The following is a 21,030-nucleotide window of genomic DNA, read 5'->3' as shown; positions in this document are numbered from 1 at the left end:
GATGTGCGGCGCGTAAAAAAGCAAAGCGCAGCGGTGGCATGCAGGTAGTTTTGCATTTAAGCGGCTTTGCCGCGTGCAACGTAAATTTCTGCGCTATTCCCGACATGATTCACAGGTAAATCACCAACTGACGGCCAACCGTGAGCTCTCGCACAGAGGCAGCCGCGGCAAGTTGTGCGCACACACAACGAAAGATGGAAAATACAAATGTGTGCCACGCTTGCCGTTTGCTTTCTTTCGCGCTGCCAGTCATGACTTTTCACCGCGAATGCCAACAACAAAGCACTGGCCGCTGTTAGTTATCCTTTTTTGCTGCCACAGCGCGAAGCACGAAGACCAAGCGCATAGAATGAACTACCTGCAGCTGGCAACTGGCACTGGTGCATGCCACATCAACGCATGCATGGCATGGTGTACGTGTGTGGCGCTTATTTATGCAGTTCAGTGGCATGATACATGTGCCACGATTTATTGTTTTCTGTTTTAATGAAGCCGCCACTTTGATTTTGCGCTCTCCGCCAACAAACTTCAAAGGGTGCCACATCGCATACGAGTACGAGTATGGTGCATAATAGTGGTACTCGCATCGCATTGCATGGCATATGCGAGGATAGATAGTTACATATGTTTGTAGGAAAGTAGTATAACTGCTACAGAATGGGAAAGTTAGTTGTAAAATATAGCTACTTTCAGGTGCGTAGCTGCATAGGAATTCATTGAACTTTGGCTAACGCAAAGAAAAACCCTCTTATGAGAGTAAATTATTCATAAGGCATTTTATAAGCGAGTGGTAAAAGAAAGCTCAACTCGGTTCATATTTGAATGAGCTTATTTTAGGATACTAAGGTAGCAAACTCGCAATCATATTTTGGAAAAATGTTTGCTTTTTTCTGTTGTTGCTTTACATCTATGTTCCTAGCGAGTGTTGGTTTGAGTTCGAGCTCTCTTTCCATCTCTCAAACACTTGTCTGACGATTTTCAAGCATCATATCCATCACTCTTTTAGTATTTTTCATCAGCTGAAGAGGTCGAAGGTCGTCCAGAATAAGGCATATCTTCAACGATCTCTCGACCGTCTTTAAAGTTTTGTACCACTAGTAGCCTTGTGTTTTCAAAAAGAGTATCGTACACAGATCTCTTTGGACTTGCTTGATCGTGCGAATTCCGAACCCACTTTCATGGAGAGCATTGTAACTGCCGATGAGATATTAGTTTAACATGCTAACAAGTGAACAATCAACGGAATGGTGGGAAAAAAGGATTCGAAACCAAAAAACCCACACCAAATGATAGAAACTCGAGGTGATGCTCATTGTTATTCTCAATATTCATGTTTGGTGCACCATGAATTTGTTCCGCCGGAATAGACGATCAATAATGAGTTCTATTTGGCCGTATTCAGGCATTTGCCTGAGAACGTCCCGTCTTGGAAGAACCATTCATGGATTTTACACGATCATAATCCGTGCGATATAATAATAATAATAATAATAATAATAATAATAATAATAATAATAATAATAATAAAATACAATTCACTGAAGGAGCTGGAGGCCATCGCATAAAGTGCTTATGAAAAGTGTTTGAGGACTGGAAAAATCGTTGACATAGGTGTATTTCATCTGGTGGGAATTACTTTGAAGGCGACAAAATAATTATTGAAGAATTATTAAATATTTTACGTTTTATTTACAATTTCTGCGTACTTTTTTGTCATAATTTTGAACAAAAAAATTGTGGATTTGTGTTACCTCCGCATTTCGCTGGCATTAGATGTACGAGGCATTGACATATGCTTAATTTTTTCAATATGTCAGAATTGTAGCGAGTTGAATGACACGAATAACGAAAAGCGACTAAGCAAGAGTTAGTTTTGAACTAATTCAAAACTGAGGCAGAGTTCGCTATCCTTAACCAACCAACGATGCAATAGATATTTATGAAGATAAGGTGGAAGCTTTAGCAGAATGGGCTGGTACCGCACTTTCTGGATTCAAAATATTTAAATAAATATATGACATTTAGAGTTTAGAAACAAACAAGCTTAATTATTGATATTTGCTATTAAAAACCCATCAAAGCCGTCCAAATCCAATTTCATGCAAAAATCAGTTGATCACTGACATTTAATCTCATCTTAGTACATTACAAGAATTCAAAATAACACTTTACTTTGCTTTTTATAAAAGCAAATAAATTCAGCAATTAAACTCAAACAACTTCAAATTTACAAACAATAAATTTCAATATTGAAATTGTCAGACTTGAATACAAAATTTTCGTTTCAAATTGTCTATCTTTCAATTTTAAGTTTTTTCTTTAATTTCTTTATCTAGCCAACTGGTGTTTAATCAAAGTCCAACGACAATTTCGGCAAAAGCAAATTATTTAAGGTGACTAAGTAAAATCGCATGCAACGGTCAAGCGTTTCGCTCTTCTACTCCGCGAGTGAATCGAACAAGGCTCAGGCAAACGCCAGTGTGTTTTGAGTTGCATGAATTTGGATAAATTTCATTACAAATTTTGTGATTGTGTGGATAGTGTGCGAAATAGCGAATATCCTGCGGAGAAGTAAATTTAAAGAGTAGAGTTAAATAATTATATGTAAAAGGAAAATTCGTAATATTGTTGTTACATAAATGTCACAAGCGAAAGTCTAGTATTAACACAAATGGCAACGAGTTCTACGGGTAAGTTTTTCGAATTGCATTATTGTATTGTATATTCTTTGTTTATTGGTTGAAATAAAACTTGAGTTGGTCAAGCGTACCATTCTTCCCCCATAAGTACTCGGTTGTTTTGGAAAGAGTGGTTGATATTGCATTTGATCAACAGATCTCAATAAATCTGGTTCAAGGTTTACGTTTCTATCGACGGTAACAAAAAATAAAAAAGTCGTCATGGACCAGGTTTGGTTTCGAAAACCTTTCGTGACACATTTCGTGCAATTTTTTGATCGTTCTCATTAATTTGTGAAATGGTAAATCGGCCGATTGTCAGCCCAGATTTGTCTCTACTCTTGAAAGTTTTAGAGTCACATTTGCTCGACCACCTTCTCCTGCGTTAGTTAAATCATTTTAAAGGTTTTGTGATATTTTCACCTTCAAGGGCGTATTTTGGAATACCATAGATTTGGTGCTTATGTGATCTGTATGGAATCGAGAAAACCTCAACAGAATGGGTGTTTCGAGTCCGGTTGAAACTCATCAAGCTGCGTTTTGGTAGCGCCAACTTATTTTGAACGAAAAATGGTGTTAAGTAATTCAAAATCCCTAACCAGTATCTATCGATGGTGTGAATCGGTAGATATTGGTTTAGGATTCTGAACTTTTAACACCATTTTTTATGAAAAAAATTTGGCGCTTTGATCCATTTCGAGGTTCTATACTTTTTTAAAGAAAAAATACAGAAGCTTCAAATTTAATTGGGAATGTTTATTGTCATTCTAAAGACAGAAAAAGAAGATTATCTCTTTCAAAGGTTGGCCGCGGCTGCGTCTCAAATGGTCGTTCGAGCATTTCGACTGCTCCAAGGCATAAACTTTAGACTTTACACATCCCCACAGGAAAAAGTCCTAGCGGTGTGATATCACATGATCTTGGTGGCCAATAGACTGGCGTAGGTGTTCTCTCAATAAATCTATTGATTGATGCGATGTGTGGGAAGTGGCGCCGTTTATTTGAAATAAAATGTCGCCGAGATCACGAGCTTTAACTTTAAGCACCCAATAGTCGGTTATCATGGCGGGATAACAGGCATTATTTTTGAAGAAATATGGGCCAACGATTCCACGGGCCAACAAACCACACCAAAGCGTTGTTTTTTTATGAATGAAATGGAAGCTTTTGAATCTTTTCTGGATGATCTTCATCCCTAAAGCGGGACGTTTGTTTATATATCCATTCAGTGAAAAATGGGCCTCATCGCTGAACAAAATTGGGCTTGAAAATGTCGAATCTCCTTGCAACTTTTCAAGAGCCCAAAGAACAAAGCGATGTCGCTTGGGAAGTAATGTAGACGTAAAATGCGCTAAGTACTTCCATACGTCAGTCCGAGTTGCTGCGAACGGCGCGGAATCGACTATTCACGATCTTCGTGTACATTCTCAGCTTTGGCTGCTATATATTATAGATTTCACTGCGAGTTGGACGTGGTCTATTCGGTAGAATATTATCCATTAAAAAATAGTACGCTCAATAGGACGAGTATGGTGACCATAAGTAGAAGCAAGCGCGCGAAACACATTCTTTACAGAAAGTGAATTTTCGTAATAAAGTTAAACATTGTAAACATTGTTAAGGCGTAAGTCTTTCGTGATGAAATGCCAAACAATACTGAACAAAAATGGCATGACAGATTGACACGACACAGGCATGATCTGGCATAAAATGCTATTGAAAAAAGTACCTCCACTTGAAGGTTAGGTCAAATAACATACACATTTTAGTTTAAATTTGATCGATTTATTTAAGTCAATAAATAATTGTTTTATTATTTTAAGTTACGTCAAAGGTAATAATTTAAATTATATATAAATTAATAAAGGTAAAGGCAACTCTCTCGTTTTTATATTATGCTTCTGTTTCTGAAGCATTATCCTTCAACGCGTGGCCTCTTCTCTTCTGGACCTGCTGCATTCTCGTGTTCCTCATCCCCACGTTGTTGTCTTACATAATCGGGAAATCTGACCATGCGCAAAAACCGTTCCAGATCCGGATCACTACAATCATATGGATAGTCGGTGCGACATATAGGACAACGCAATTTGCCGCGTTCCTGCATGCCCTCAAAACATTTCAGACACACATAATGTGTATTCTCGCAGAAACGTATGTCGCGTTTAATAAACTCATAACATACGACACATGTGAAATGCTCAACGCATTCTTTATTCAATTCCTCATCCTCCTCGTTAAAGGTGAGATCCTCCCACGTCGGCGCGAACACATCTTCGCTATCATCAAATTCACCAACATACAAACGCATCTTACGCGAATCTATCTCTTCACAGAGATACTGTATGTAATCGTAAGCCAATTCCACATCGTAGGTTTGAGAGGTCTCTGCACTATGCGATGTAAATGGTCCGAGATATTCGGCAAGCCCGTCACGATTGAGTCCAAACTTAATGGTGTAAGTGATCGGCTCTGAATCTCCTATATGAAAGACGCCGCGATTTATTTCTTCTGGAGTATTTGCACTTTCACACGTGCAGAACCAGTAGACGCCACTCGGACCGCAGAGCAGAAATGCATCTGTCGAGATGTCATCGAAATCGAAGTCATAGTAATTTTTGCCCTTATGTTCACGTATATACTTCGGGTGTACGGCTTCGCAGTGCGAAAAAATATCGTTCACAGAACCGGACCACCCGCATCGTTCAAAGCGACACTGCGTTGACATTTTTTTAATTTAAGAATTTTTTTCTTTGAATTTTATTATTTAGTCTTTAGATTTTTAGAATTTTTTTCTTTGAATTTAATATTTATTCATTAAGCTTGTGAAGCGCACTATAACTGCAGTATGAATTGAACTGACGCTACCTTCAGTAAGCGAGCGGCTTATGTAGCAGATCATGCAGGTAGATGGATAGCATCGGGTTTTCTAAGCGTTCTAGAAATGTATTCAGTAGAAAATTATGGAAGAATAGAATGAGATGAAAATTTACCTGCAATCATAACAAATTTCAATAATATAGGGCTAGCTCTTTACTTTGCCCTTCATTTTAATCTCTAAACAATGAAAAGGTGCGAAATCCGGATTTTTACTGGATTTAGTTTTACGTTTTTGTTGGGTGCGAAAAGTCAGATTTATTAAGGAATAACCACTAACCGATTTGACAAGATATGTATAATAAAATTCATATATTATAATTATAAATCTGGTCAATAATAAAAATTAAATACCTTATCAAGCTTAGCTATATGCTTTATTTGGAATTAATTAATATTCGCCCTAAAAAATTTCTCCATCTCCTGAAATGCACATCAGCTGTTTCACTCACACTGTAAGTCAGCCGACTGCGCAGAGTTGTATGTTGCCAGGATCACTACATTATCGGCACTTACATGGTACAGTGGTGGCATAAATAATTATATTTTCATAATGCCACTGTAGACATGCACACCCATAGATCCCACCCATAACACAGCACATAAAAAGAGTTCACCAGACGTGTCGATGATGCCCTCGAGTTCAGCTGATAAAGCTCGAGAACATACATATAACCCATCGCCCTCCGACAATTATAAGATTGGAAAAGTTCTCCCTGGATGTCCTCCATGATCAACGTGGAAGCTAAAATATGTACATTCTTAAGCTTTCTGGCAAAAAATTATAGTGAAATAAACCTGTCGGATATTCTCACAAGAATATTAAGCGAATAGGAAATTTCGTGGTACTTGGTCAAACATAGGGCCTAGGTATAGGTGTAGCGGTATTATTATCTTTATATTTTTTCTTACAACAAACGCAGCAAGCATCTTGCCGGAAGAACAAGGTATTGAAAGATCGTGTCAAGCATTAGATGGATTAATTTTAAGACCTGTCATTTATTAATCTATGCATTAGAAGCCACGGTCACTTCGACATTTTCTTTGAAATGCAAGCAAGCTCTGCGGTACAGCAATCCGTAGTTACTCTAGTCTTGATTCCTGGTCAAAATAATATTTGTACTGATAAAGTGTAAATTACTCATTGAAATATCTGAGATTGAAACTTAAGAACTACAAAATAAAACTGAGCTAGGAAACTCACTAAAAGAAGCAACTAAATTCAAGAAAAATAAATCTTAAAAACTCAAATAAAAATAATGTCACACTTTAATTGCATCTTGAGTTTGATATATCAATGAAAGATATATTGTACTAGGTAAAATTTTCCAATGCTTGGTTGGTTGAGATGAGAAGCCCGCAAGTGTCAGAGCGCTAACGACCACTCTTAGGCCAGTGTGAGGCCCAATGTGCTCCAATTTAAGCCTTACCAAGCAACTCAGTGGAGCATTGGGACCCTTGGAAAATGCACCGTCTCATATGACCGAAGGATGGTCATTCATATGTATAATGTTCCAGCGTTTCATCATTCTCTGTGAATGTTCTGAAATCCGCCAACTTCATTTTTCCCATTTTCTGAAGATGGCATTCAAAGAAAAAGTGCCCTGGGATGGCCCCTACGATGTGAGTATACTCCTTTTAATCAGAAGTAGGAGCTATTTACTCTTTCCTCCATCAACTCTTGTTTGTGTGCCAATACCTGCGTATTCCTTTAGGGTTCATTGCTTCAAAGAACTCTTGAAGGAGCTGAATGGCTTTGGGAATCTTAGGGGAATTATGCCTTCAGTTGTGCCCGAGCTGGCCACTTCCCCTGTCTCTTCATTTCCTTCCATTTCCATATTACCGGGTAAACAAAAGACGTTAACCGAATTACCTGCTGAGAGTCTAGCTATTGTATTGCCTGCTTGTATAACCTAACGAAGGGAGACTTCGACTGGAAAATTTATGGAATTGCTGGTCCATTTTTTTCTATTTTTTTATTTTCCTGAAGAAAAGCAATAGAAAATGGGATAAATTAACTGTAATATAAATTTCCGTGTCTGAAATCGAAAAAGGCATTAGACAAAGGGGAACCTAGATAGCTGACGGCGACACCATTAATAACAAAATTGGAAGTTAGGCAAGCAAATAGCAAATAATCAAACAAAAGGAGAACGTGAGCAAGGAAATGGCTTTGAGCGTAAGCGTGTGCGCCCAAAAGCAAACAAAGCAAATTAGTGGCAATAAACACGTGGCAATCAATGCCGAGGCTATGTGGCAAGGAAGCCGAAGGTAATCGTTTTAAAATGGCAAATGAAAACGGCTGTCGGAAATAGCGATAGTTATTGCCTCCAGTCGATACAACCGCTCACAAACACACATATAGAGACAAAAAGTACACACATACACATAGAAACCAAAATATCTACATACACATCGGTACATATGTGTGTGTGCGCAAATGGCAATAACTGGTGTGCAATAAAGCCAGTTGCCCGCTGTGCACTGAAGGCTGATTTTGGGTGCTTCTTTCGGCTGTAAGCAGTTGGCGCTGCCGCTGACAACAGCCAATACAAGAAAGAAAGAAAAAAAAACGATTGCAAACATGGATTCGATGACATAAAACATGCTGCGCTGTAAGCCCCCAGTTGTCGTCGGCTGCTCGCTGAGCAATCAGTGCGATAAACCCGTGTTGGCGATAAGACTGGCGGCCTGACAGCACAGCGTTCCTTGCAAAATTGATGAGCAAATTGACTCAGTGTAAGCAGCAGAACTAGAAGTTAAGCGAATAAACTGTTATTTGTGTGCTGATTTGCTGCACTAAGTGCAGATTCGAGTGCAGTGCTAATTTATTGCATGATACGAGTATTTGCACAGAATGCCAATTAATTCTACACAAATTCATTTTGAATTGCCAGACACAATATTGAAGTTGATGAAATTGATCAAATATGCCGTTAGTGTGAGACGAGCTGCTTCCCAGTTTGTTTGAACTACAAAGTGAACTTAATTTCGAACACTCACACACGCGTACTCTTGCTTGTGCCAACGAAACTGGGTTAATGGCGCTGCAGTGAAGCATTCTTTGCAATGGAAACCGCCGTTAGTCTTTAAATTGCCGTTAAGTTGTTTGCTTATTGACATGTTGTGTTGTTGACGTTGTTATGCTGCTTGCCGACCGCAAACGATCGAATGTTGCAGCTGTGCATATTCAGTGCAAAAGTCGCTTGAGAGCGCTAGCTGTGTATCTGTGTGAGTGTGTGCATAAGTGTGGTTTTGTATTTGTAAGTAATAAATTTTGTGCTGTTATGCAAGCAATAGCAATTATTGTTCGAAGTGTTTAGTTGCGGCAAAAGTGCTGTAAATTCGGTTCTAATAAAGTCATCATCATATTGCAACTGCTTGAGCATGAGTTTATCACTCATATTGACCGAGTTTCCCAGTGGTAAGTGCGACAAATCCATTTTATGTGAATATATTTTACATAGACATACACATTTAAAAAAGTAGAGATTGTCCATTTCATAAAAATATCTCAACAAATGAAAAATATACACAAATAAAGCTTATTTGGAATACTAGTTTTTCTGGCAACGAGATGCTATAGTGACTCCATCCCAACATTTCGAAGTTGTAGCATTATCTTGGAACTAATTTATGCCAAATTTTTATATGCAATGAAGTAAACAGTTTTTCTTACAAGTATTTGATTTTGATCGATCAGTTTGTGTTGGAAGTATAGTGATCCGACGCCGGAGTTTTCGACAAATGAGCAGCTTTTTGGAAAGAAAAAGACGAGTGCAAAATTTTAGATTGATATCGCAAATAACCCGAGAAACTAGTAAGCAAACTGATAGAGGGACGAACATTTAGACTTGTGTGGCTAAATTTACTCAGCTTGTCCAGCTGATCATACATAAATACTCTATATATTTATAGAGTCTCAGGTGTTACAAACCTTGTTGCAAACTTCATTTATATAAAAACCGCACAATAGTTACGCAGTGGGTAAGGACCTAGCCGTTATAAGAAATGGGTAATCCAGTAGGATTTCTATATGCTATATATAATTTACAATATTTTGTTTATTATCAACTTCATAATACACTTCTTGAAGTTAATATAATAATGTACCATACAGTCCACGGTATTCGATCAAGCCAATTTTTCGAAAGATTGAGTTCTAAGTAAAAGAGATATACAGTGAAAGCTGTATTAAATGGATACCCTATTAAGTGGACATCTCCATTAACCATGTACATTGGCATGCCCTACAATTAGTTGATGTTTATTAAGTACGATCTATTAAGCGGACAACTCTATTAACTGGACAGAAAGGCTGGTAATCAGTTTTCGCCTTTATTTGTAAATCAAATTTACACTGTATTGAATAGTTAGTATATAAATAACAATATAAAATGTAAGTATACCACAGCAACGTGTGGCCGGATCCACTAGTATATAAAATACCGGATGCTATAAAGTGTCAATTCGAATATTCGAAAAAAATTAAAAGTATATATTTCTGAACCAGTGAGTTTGAAACCTTTTAATATCTGTCACATGAGCTGAAATTGAAAATATGAATACACTGTGTAAATGAGTGGAAAAAGAATGGTGCCCATAATTTCGAAAATATAGAATCTATAATTATTCGTTTACATTCGAAAATACTTTTTTGGTTTAATACACAGGGAAAAGTTAATTGTATCGCGTAGTGCAATCGTTTCGGGTGTTCTTTAGTTTCTTTAGCGCTTCCCATTGCAAGCATCAATCAAACATGGCATGATTTCATCAGTGTAGTCTTGAGTTTCGAAAAAAAAATTTTAGAAATCCAGTATAAAAAAATATTATTGAACGAAAGCTACTTTTGTTTCGTTAGCAATGAGTTATTTGTAGGTACTGTAATTTCTTATCGCATGTCACAATCAATGGATTTCTTTCTTTGAACCAAGCTTAGAAAGTTAAATCTACGCTTAATATTCTGTCATCGACCCTATTTTATCTGTTAACCATGATCATGCCATATGCCACATAAAAAAATGTTTCATTAAGGTATCTCACATACAATCCGCAATCATATGGAACAAAGTCAGCCGGATGGTCAAAAATCCTGGAAGTAAGGACTGCGTCGAATAAAATTCTCCGTTACAAAAATGAAAAATCTTTTAAACCAGCTGTGAAGAATAAACGAAGAATTATGTGTTATTAATAAATATTTTTATTTTTTCCGGAACCCCGTCCATTAGTGCTTTTATGGTAGCGTCCGATACTCTCATAGCTGCTGAAGACCACTTTCTTTTAAAATTTTGAAGGTCTTTGGACACTTTTTTTTTGCGTTCATCTCCTTTTTTAATAAAGCCCAGTGTCTCTCAATCAGCCTTAGTTCTGGACAGTTAGGTAGATAATATTTTTTGGCATTTCTTTCAGAGCTACTAAGATAAAAATTTGTTTATTTAAAATTTTTAATTGTACGATATGGAAAAAAATGAAACGGACAATTTTATTTGACGCAGTCCTTAGTTATATGGGGGGTAGGTCAAGTTTTCGCCCAATTCTATATATTTTAGGCACAAAGATACACTGTTATGAGTAAATGCCGTAATTGTATTATATGGGAAGTAGGCGTGATTTTAGTTTGATTTCGCTCATTTTCCATCTGTGACGTAGAAATATGAGAAGACTACCAAATTTAGTCGAAATCGGTAGGTTGGGTACCAAGATAAGTGATTTCATCAAAAAGTGGGCTCACACAACGCCCTCTCTTGCCATCTCGGAGGTAGTTTTGAACAGTACCGTTATATCGATCCCTGCATGGTACTGTGATCCTCTGTGCCAAATTACAATTTTATATCTTAATTTAGTGCTAAGTTATGACACTTTATATGTTTTTTGTTAATGACGTTATGTGGGCGTTGCAGTGGTCCGATTACGCCTATCTACGTACTCGTCATTTTATTTGTACTAAAGAACCCGCATAAGAAGTTTCATATCTCAATTTTTATTCAAGTTCCAGCTTGCATTGAGGGATGAGCGGGCGGACGGAAAGATCGACAGTCACCCGGATTTCCACTATACATATATAATATATAAAGCCATAACTGTGTCGCTTAGGTTTAGGTGATACGTACAACCGTTAGGTGAACAATACTATAATATTCTGTAGCAACAGGTTGCAAGAGTATAAAAATGGTATCTAAAGTTGGGGGGTTGGTCACCCTTGCAAGGAACAATGTTGAACAGAAGAAACGAATTATGCTAATAAAATTTGTTTCAGTATGATATGTCGGGGAATTTTCAATTGACCTGTTATAATTGTTAAGAAGGATTATAACTATTCATGTCAGAATCTTGTGATAACAGAAATAGAAAGTGCGATTGAAAAAATGAATCACAGAGCACATTATGAATCGGTAATATTTTGTGCGATCAATTGGTCATATACGAACGAGTGGGTGAGTAATAAACGCTCTCATACAATACAAATTTAGGAAAATCAACAGAAAGTCAAAATTTATATAGTTTTCATTTAACGAAATTTGTAATACATTTTCTCATATTCCGCTGAAGTTTATGCTAAAACTAAATGCTTCCTAATACATAATTAACGGCAGTCGAATACACACATCATGCAGTTATATGATCGTTGAGGCTCGAGCGACGACCGAGTTGCGGCAGTGGCATCTGTTGGCTCACTGCTGCATTACAGAGAAACATTTTAGGAAGTAGTTCAATGTCTCAGAAGTAAACCATCATGTTTTGGAGAGTACATACTTATGTTTACATATGAACTTATATATATTTACGTTAATCAAGTATGCCATTCACGTCTTCGAATTTGCAAACTCATACAAATTCAGTACTTTTACAAAATTCATGCATTCAGTTAACATATAATATTATATATGACGTACTTATGTCTGTACATATGATTATATTTGCATTGAAATTTTCTGTAAGTACTTAATCCGCAAAGCAAACATAGTGTCACTTTCAATGATAGCTTCATACTACAACAGTGAATGAATTAATTGAGCATCACAAAGAGCAGTGTGTACTCTGCAGGGAGACAAGTGGCGAGTGCATGAGAAGACACACAAGCAGAGGCAACGCAATGACAATTTAATGGCACGTAAGTGCGAAGCAAATAAATTAAAAATCAGCGCCGTTAAACATGCGCGAATATGAGGCTAAAATAAAACATGAAAATGCAAAATCATTATTTACAAGTGAAAAAATTGGAAAAAAAAATCGCTGAATTAAAAATGTATGTAAAATATTAATTAAAGCACTTGTGAGGTGACAGCTGTCAAACTTATGAAATTACTCAAAATTGTCATATTTCGATGCTTAAAATGCTTAAAGGCGCACGTGTCAGATAAACATGTAAAAATAATTTATTATTGAGATCTTCGACGCTTTTCTTGGTGGAGCAATTTTTTTTATTAAAATTTTTCAAGAATTTGTATATATAAAATAATTGTATATATGTGTGCAAGGATCTCCGAAACGAAAATGACCATCAGCGTTAAAAGCGCTCTTTCAATTTCAGTTTCAGCTGTCGCCATCCATATCTATTTGTTTCATAGCGATATTTTATGCCTTCGTGAATTGAGATTGAAATTGTGCGAACAGGTGTCTCGCGTTCGTTGAACTATTGTACCGAACGTATTTACCACCTTAAGATGTGCAGCTAATTTATTTTGAAAGAAAAAATTTAAAATAGCAAGAAATAAAAACAATAAGCGCACATTTTGATGGTCAAGGCGAGCAATTTTAAGTGGCCGCATCTTTAAATACCTACAACGGCTTGTTTGTACATATAATATGTTAAAATTAATGTATGCATGTAGATATACCATCAAAAATTTTACCTTTCTCTGTTGTTGTTTTCCCCCCTATAAATATTATTGTACGCGGTATATTTTTCGCATGCTGAAATCCATTTATTTAGCGCTAATTTTTACATGCAACGGGATTTTGTTTAGCATTTTGTCGGCGAATAACAAATTTGTGAAAATAAATTTTGTGCAAAAATGACGTTGGTGAAAGCAATTTTTCATCTTTTGGCTTGTACTTAATTTTTATAAGCAAAGCATCACTTTACGGTGGGTCGTAACAAAAATATTTTTTAAAATTAAATTTAAATTATAAAATACTGATTTTAACTTGTAGTTTAGAGTTATATGTGTCGGAAATTATTAGGGTGCTCCATAAAAATTACATACGCATATTACAATTTTTTTCAATAAATTGTATTAAAATTTTATATGAAATTTTTTTTCAGTAAAAAGTATTTTTTCCCACATTTAAGTCTACCCTAATATATATGAAAAAAATTTAACTAAAGAAATTTAATAAAATACAATTTGTAAAAAAGTTTTCCCATAAGAGTGAACAATTTTTTATTGCCGTCCACCCTAATATACATACATGTATCATAAATAAGAAAATAGAAATGTAAAAAGCATCTACATCATTGGGCTCACCCTAAATTCAAATCACATGCATCTTTATTTAGCAAATAATATTTCTGCTGAATATTTAATACCTGCTGCTAGTAACGTAAAAAGCTTATAGAACAATTAAAATGTTAGCTATTTATGTTCTCAGGTAGCTCAGAAAGATTTATCTTGTGTTTATTTAGGATGGTTATACACCAAGTAACTGCTTAGTGCACATAATATTCACGTGATATATGCATATTATAGTTTTTACTCTCATCTTTAAAGATATGTATATATTAAGGTGGTCCCGAAATTTTGAATAAAAAATTGTTTCTATCTTACATCTACCATGTTTATAGTTTTGTTTTGTGTCTCAATGCATAATTTTTAACTTTAACCTCTGAGCGCTATTTCTAACCATGACAAAAGTACGATGTTAGAAAATTCAGTGAAAAAATTTTATGGCGATTTCAACACTAAACTGTCAAAAATTTGGAGTTTTCAACAAAGGTACTACTACTTCTCGATCTTCCTATAAGCCGTAGTTGATAATATATGTATGTACATGTCAATGGACATGTAAACAAGCAAAATCGCCATATTTGGGAAGAAGAGAAACCTGAAGAGATTAAAGTGTTACCGTTTCTTCCAGTAAAAAACGGCTTGGCGTTTCACGTATGACCTTTTGCATCTAGGGTTGCCATGATGGGTTCATTTTCTTCATTATAGTTCGGCGAATTAGAAGACAGCGGCTGCGCTAGCTAGGTCATGTCGTCCGCATGGATGACAACACTTCAGCTCTGAAAGTAATCGACGCAGTATCCCCGGGGGAAGCGGAGGAAGAGGAACTCCGTTACTCCGTTGAAGAGATCAGGTGGCAAAAGGCCTAGCTGCAATTGTTATCTCGAATTGGCGTCAAATTACCAAAAGAAGAAACCATTGCCGCGCTGCCGTTAACTCGGCTATAACGGCGTAGAAGAAGAAGCAAAAGTTTAGAAAATGCTTGTCTTTTTAAAGCTCATAAAGTGCATTAGGGGAAACCGTTTTGGGTCAATTGACGGCATTAAATGTGATTTGGTAAAAACGCATAAGTGCTTACCTTGAAGGGGACGATAAAGATGATAAAGAATAAATTAAAAACGTTAAAATAATGAACTAGTCTTACTATTTTTTGCTCATGGTAGTAAATGAAGTTACGACATCTTTTAGCAAACCACATGAATATAATTATAGACCCTATATGTATCCCTGAAACTAGGTCAATCGAAGCTTAACCAAAACTATAACCATACAAATCTGTTTTTTATTGCTCACTCCCTACTATATGTATTCACGAGTAAATTGTGCAAAGTAAAATCCATGACAAATAAAAGTTATTTCCTCAGCGCATTTACGCTGATTGCCGCTCTGATTAAAAATCCAATTTGGCAGTCAATACGTTGCCATGTTTTTGTCATATTTTACCATCATGAAATATTTATAGATTGTTAACGAAAGCGCTATTTATAAACAATAGTATGCACTGCCACGTCAAGCCATGTAGGGCTATGCGTAAATGTGCACAGGAGAGTATTAATTTCGGCAAAAATCAAAAACGTATTCGCAATCAACGCTGACATCAATCAATTAATGAAATAACAAATGAAAATTAGAACACCGAATGCGTTTCTGTGCTGCGAGCGGCTTTCTTTGCTGCTTTGTTGCTTCTTGCCGGAAGGCAACACCTCCTCCCCTTCATAAACGTCACCTGTTTAACGAAGCGACTGTCTTACTAAGCGGCACGTCAAAAGTAAATGTTGTCTGCCTGTCTCTCTGTCCGTCGTTTGTTTGCCGCCTGCACTTGTTGTTGCGCGCGAAGTTGGTTGTTGTCAAGCTATTTGGGTGCCTTCACTCTATTTGCATGGTTTCCAAGGAATTCGTGGTTTCTTGCTTTGTTGGCATGTTTGTCGGCATTTTTGTCTTTCGTTGTTGTTTTTTCTTTGAGTTTGTGTGTGTTTTTTTTACCGTGTTCTTCACGAGTTTTGTCCCGTTACATGTTGACAAATGCGCCTATGGTTATTCAAATGCAAAAATGTAGGGGTTTCCTCACTCCAACACACGCACACATAGCGGTATTTGATTTTTCGTATAAAAGTAACGTTTTTTCGTCTAACTTTTGTTGTTGCCTTATTTTAATCGCAAATTTTTGTTTTGTTTGAGTGCGCCATGCCTGTGTGCGTGCATTTTTCGTGCAGGTTTTTCGGTGGAATTTCGTCAGTCGCGAACGGAGTTTGTTGAAAAAAAGTTGTGCCAAGTATTTGATATTGGAAAATATGCAATAGTTGTTAGAAAGTTGCCAAAACGCGCGGCAGTTATGTAATCTGGCAGGAAAAAAGTAACCAAAGCGTGTGTATGTGTGTGAGAGTAAAGTGCCTGTAGGTATTCACACTTAACCATTGTGCATAAATTTCCGCTAATTGAATGAAAACAGCTATTTTGTGTGAGAAAAAAAAAATTTAATATGTGCGCTGAGGTTACTCATACGCACGGGTGCGCCAAAAATCATTGAAATGCTTTCGGTGGCAGATAAGTTGAAACAATTCTTACTATAAAATGTGTTTTCCGTTATTTTTACAGCATACAAATTTCGCAACTACGAAACGCTTTCCACTTGAAGAATTCTGAATTACGCTGTGCAAGTTCACGGCTTCTTTGCCTTCAGTGAACTAACGAACTGCCGCGCAAGTCAAAGAAATTGGCAAATAAATCAAATTTAAAAGTCAATATGAGTGTGTGCGCCTTCTTTTTTCTTAGTTGCTCGAATTTGTCAAATTTCAGCGACTTTTAAAAGACTGGCAGCAGGGCAATAAGATTGCTGCAAGAAGCAAATGAAAACGAGAAAAAATCAAGAAGTTAAAATTAAAACAAACAAAAAATACTGAACGAGCTTGTAATTTAAGGCAAATAAATAATGTATGTAGCGTAATGAAAAGCACAGGAATTCATCAATTGCCAGCTGTACAACTGGCGCTCAAGTATATTTTAGAAATAAAAGGTGATATGAAAATGATGGCGGAATGCGGGCAAATGGAGGCGCGGAATATGTTATAGCAATAACAATTGCGAACTGCAAAGTCATTGCAGAAAATAAAAGTTAAAATCGCGTAAATTTAAAAGTGCAAGTCAAAGCGACTTCACGTGCCCCGGTACGTGTTTGGTGCCATCTGAACAAGCTACACATTTATAGCATAGAAGAGAGGACTGACTGTGCGGCGACGGTATTTGGCAGCTATGTTGTATGTGTGAAGTAACGTTATATTGCAAAAGTTCCTGTTTATTCACGTTATACATAAAAAAAATTAAAATAAAATAATAAAACTTTATGCGGAGTTTCTTAGTATAAGCAATTTCTTTAAAAGTCACCTCTGCTTCCCTCTAAAGATTAGTTTCGGTAAAGTGTGTATAAATGACAGCTGTTTATGCATTATTCAATAAATTGCATTTAATATCACGACGCCAAAATGGAGTTCGGCTTGGGCGGTCGTGTGCAGTTTCTACAAGCGCAGCTCTTTCCCACTTGTGCGCTGTCGCCGATCAATGCTGGAGGTAACTATGTATTTTGCGGCAAATGCTTTATTTATTATAAATTTTATATCAACATCATGTGTGAGTTGTTTCTTCAAGAAATTATGATTTATAGTTTTTTTGGTTGATACTATGTTATAATCTGATTTTTGCGGTCAATGGACACTGTAGATTCGACAGTGCTTTTTCTGAGTCTGACCTTGAACAAAACCTAGCTGAGCCAAAATAAAATTCGTTTCATAAGACAAATCCTAGCCAACGGTCTTTATTAATACATTAAAAATCTGATTAAGAAATAATTACTGAGATCTTCACTTACACATACATTAGGAAGGGCATATTTTAATGTTAGTACGGATTGTATAATCAAAAGTTTTTGTTTTTTTTTTTTTGTAAATCTGCAAGATCAAATATGACTCGGACTGGTCCTTGCTTGATCTTCGTATGTCACTTATTGTTTGTTTACGGCTGGAATTTTTTACAAAAACAAAAAAACAAAAAAGAATAGAGTTTGCTGGAAGTTTTGTCTTCCCAATGGTACTTCGGTTTCAGGTTCGTTCATTACAAGCATAATTACTGGTGACAAGTGGTGGGTTTATGTATATGACTGCGAAGCTGTTCAACAATCTAGAGAATAGCGTTTCAAAAATGCGACGAAACCGAAAAAATGCAATTCTTTGAAGGAATCAGTGTTGGCCCAGCAGCCTATTTTGAAGGCGATCATATAAAATTGCATTTAAGTCATGAAAATGTTTTCCTTTTTTTTTGCCAGGCCGGGTGAAATATAATCAGGTGGTATTCACATATTGCTTCTTAACACATTTCTGTCCTCTGTTATGTTACTTTTCAAAACATTCCCATAGAAAAGTAAATACGTAGTATTTCACCCTTCCTTATCTGAACCCTCTACGAAACACAATGACACATACACACTGCTATATGTAGCAGGGGCGGGTTCACAGGGGGGGAAATGGGGGAAATTTCAAAGGCCAAATGGCTTATTAATAATTTACTACTCTAAAAAAGTATAAAGTAACAAGAAAAGCAATAGCCGTGTGTTATTTTTAAATTTTAATTGAGATTTTTTGGCCAAGTGATATTCTTTCTCTAACTCATTTAGTCAGCGTGATTCTTCAGAAACAATCTATCGATCTGGCATATGCAATAAATGTGATGGCAACGTTGCTTGTCAAAAGACAACAAGTTACCGACTACTGCATTGGAAACGTTGAAGAACTGCGTTGTAGACCTTTATCCCATAATTCACAGCTTTCTTCGCATATTCTGCACACTTCCTGTGACGAATGCGAGATCTGAACGCTCTTTTTCGCCGCATGAAAACGTGGCTGGAGACGAACATGCTTCAAGATAGATTTATCAGTCTGGCGTTTGAAATCACCGCAGAAGAAGTTCTCGAAAAATTCTCAAAACTTGGCCATCATCGTTTATTGTTCTATTCAATACACGAACCGACTACAACAGTACCATATTATACCTTGCAACAAAATATGTACATATGTCACCCGCACGTCTACGATTATATTTTTTTTAATTTAGTAGAATTTGATATTAATAGATTGTTTTGAAATTTTTATACTAAGATATTAAACTGTACTGTATTTAAACAATAATCTTCATGTTACTAGTAAATTTTTATTTCTTTTTTGTACTACAGAACCCGCAAACCAAGTGTTATCAAGATATGTCAAGTTTTACGTCTCGATATTATCATATTAATGACGGCTTGAAGTATGCAAGCCAAATACAGAAGGTTGTATTTTTGTTTGCTTTTGCTGTCTTGTTTTCTTCCAGTCTATTCCCTTCAAATGCTGTTTTTCCTTCTAACTTATAAGTAATCCGTTACGAGCTAGATTAAATGCTACTACGAATGCTTGCTTCAAATCGAGGAGTTGGTAAAAGTGGTGTTGGTTTGGTACTCCTATCAATGTTAAGTGAACTATGACAATTATCATACTATTTTAGACATTCATAATATCAGATATTTTTTATTATTACGGTATGCAAAGATATTTGAGAAGTCTACTCATTGAAAATGAAAAATTTTAATGCATAGAGCATTTAAAGAAGGCAATATATTTCGAGAAGAAAATCGAAATATTCTCTCCCATAATTACGACTTGAGACCGTTGAGACTCCTCTCAAAAAAATTGCTGAAGGCTAAAGCAATGCATCCGCTTTAGAAGAATTGTAGGGAAAATTAGTCTAAAATGCAATGAGGCTACATATCTTGTCGAATGCAAATAGCAAAGTTCTATGGAGATAGGCGAGTTTTAATCATCTTGACAATTTCTCCTCAACTGTTTCATCTGACTGCGATTGATATTAGCTAAGATATTAAAAAAAATCGTGGTGGGTTGTCTGGTCTTTCAGGTGTTCCATATCCAGGAGTTTTGGGAAACACAAATAACCAGCTTTCACAGCTGTGTTAATGGGATCATGCCTTACAGCAGGCGCACGACCCAACCTAGCCTAACCTAGACTAACATTATCATTATTTTCATGCGGATTTTTATTTATTATTTTTACGGATTTACTCTTCTATCATAATGGGCACAAAATGCCACTAGTAGTATGCATATCTTAGTATAAGATAAGCATTCAAAAGTAACATTCTTTAGCGCAAATTCTTAAACCAATATATAATTCACTCTAACAAAATACTTGTGAAGAAATTATCGTAACTTTCTCCCTTGCTTGGCGTGAAATTAAGCAAACTGCAAAGAAAAATGGCAAAATCCGCACAAAGAAGAACACCAACAAAAAAGTTATGATCTCAAAGCAATAGTTCAGAGTTTGAACACCAAACTGTACAGAGTCAACTTGAAAGTTTGCATAAACCGCTAACGGGTATTTGAACTATGGATAACAGCTCACAACTCAACTTAACTCAAGTCAATGAGCGCAGGAAATTATAAATGCTTTGTTTTTTTTTTTCTTTTTTTTTGCGACCGTTACGCGAATGGCTATGCAGCAAAGCGACTGGAAGTAAGCGGAAAACAGCGGCGATAAAATTGAATTTCAAGCGGCGACGCGGGCGAGGCAAGCGAGAGCGGTCAGCAAGCGATGCAATAAACTTTATGCGCAGTATTTCAATATTCGCTGAAAAGGTGCGGAATTTATTGTTCGAAATGCCGCTACTGGTCTATTGGGCTTTACGAGGAGAATCTAAAAGGTTATACACACATACAAAGAATGGTATCTGTATAGCTGCGGCGCTGTTGCACTGATCCGTCGCACTTTTGATGCGGTAATCCGATAACGTATGTACATACAATGCCTGCCACCTCACCAACACCACCTCGCATAACGGTAAAGCTCTTACTTTGTTCGAACCTACTTTGGCGCAAAAACTTTCGAGGCGCTGTGCCCTCGGGAAATCATTATGGCAATCCGTTATGTGTTCAATGCTCGCTTATGAGCTTTTCCTGCGCACTTGAGTGGGATTTGGCGAAAAGCGAAAATTTGTA

At 36.5% G+C, this 21,030-nt stretch overlaps 3 protein-coding genes across 7 annotated transcripts in view; 1 reads left to right on the top strand and 2 right to left on the bottom strand.

Annotated features, from left to right (window-relative positions):
- Window positions 1–21,030, bottom strand: part of LOC108975844 (probable glutamine-dependent NAD(+) synthetase) — a 30,419-nt gene that overhangs the window by 9,109 nt on the left and 280 nt on the right. Inside the window, exon 1 of one of the 2 annotated variants that reach the window (XM_018944598.1) lies at window positions 5,907–5,994. The exons of the other annotated variant lie outside the window; for it this stretch is intronic. The gene's annotated coding sequence lies outside the window, so the exon portion shown is untranslated. Of the gene's footprint in view, window positions 1–5,906; window positions 5,995–21,030 lie in introns of those variants that run through there. 2 annotated transcript variants of the gene reach the window in all.
- The window catches only part of LOC108975843 (cytosolic carboxypeptidase NnaD), a 145,654-nt gene continuing 126,893 nt past the window's right edge, over window positions 2,270–21,030 (top strand). For all 4 annotated transcript variants that reach the window (XM_018944595.1, XM_018944596.1, XM_018944594.1 and 1 more), the window contains exon 1: window positions 2,270–2,690. In XM_018944595.1, the coding sequence (XP_018800140.1) occupies window positions 2,672–2,690 (19 nt within the window). In that variant the 5' untranslated portion in view covers window positions 2,270–2,671. The remainder of the gene's footprint in view (window positions 2,691–21,030) is intronic.
- On the bottom strand, window positions 4,472–5,873 carry LOC108975845. Its single transcript, XM_018944600.1, has 2 exons — window positions 5,669–5,873; window positions 4,472–5,613 (listed from the first exon to the last, which is right to left on the bottom strand). Exon 2 carries the CDS (start codon window positions 5,401–5,403, stop codon window positions 4,594–4,596), a length of 810 nt encoding a protein of 269 aa, XP_018800145.1. The 5' UTR covers window positions 5,404–5,613; window positions 5,669–5,873; the 3' UTR covers window positions 4,472–4,593.

Source organism: Bactrocera latifrons, unplaced genomic scaffold (genome assembly GCF_001853355.1).
Source record: "Bactrocera latifrons isolate USDA-ARS-PBARC rearing strain unplaced genomic scaffold, ASM185335v1 scaffold_7, whole genome shotgun sequence".
NCBI classification, from domain to species: domain Eukaryota; kingdom Metazoa; phylum Arthropoda; class Insecta; order Diptera; family Tephritidae; genus Bactrocera; species Bactrocera latifrons.
This window is presented reverse-complemented; position numbering and strand designations above follow the sequence as displayed.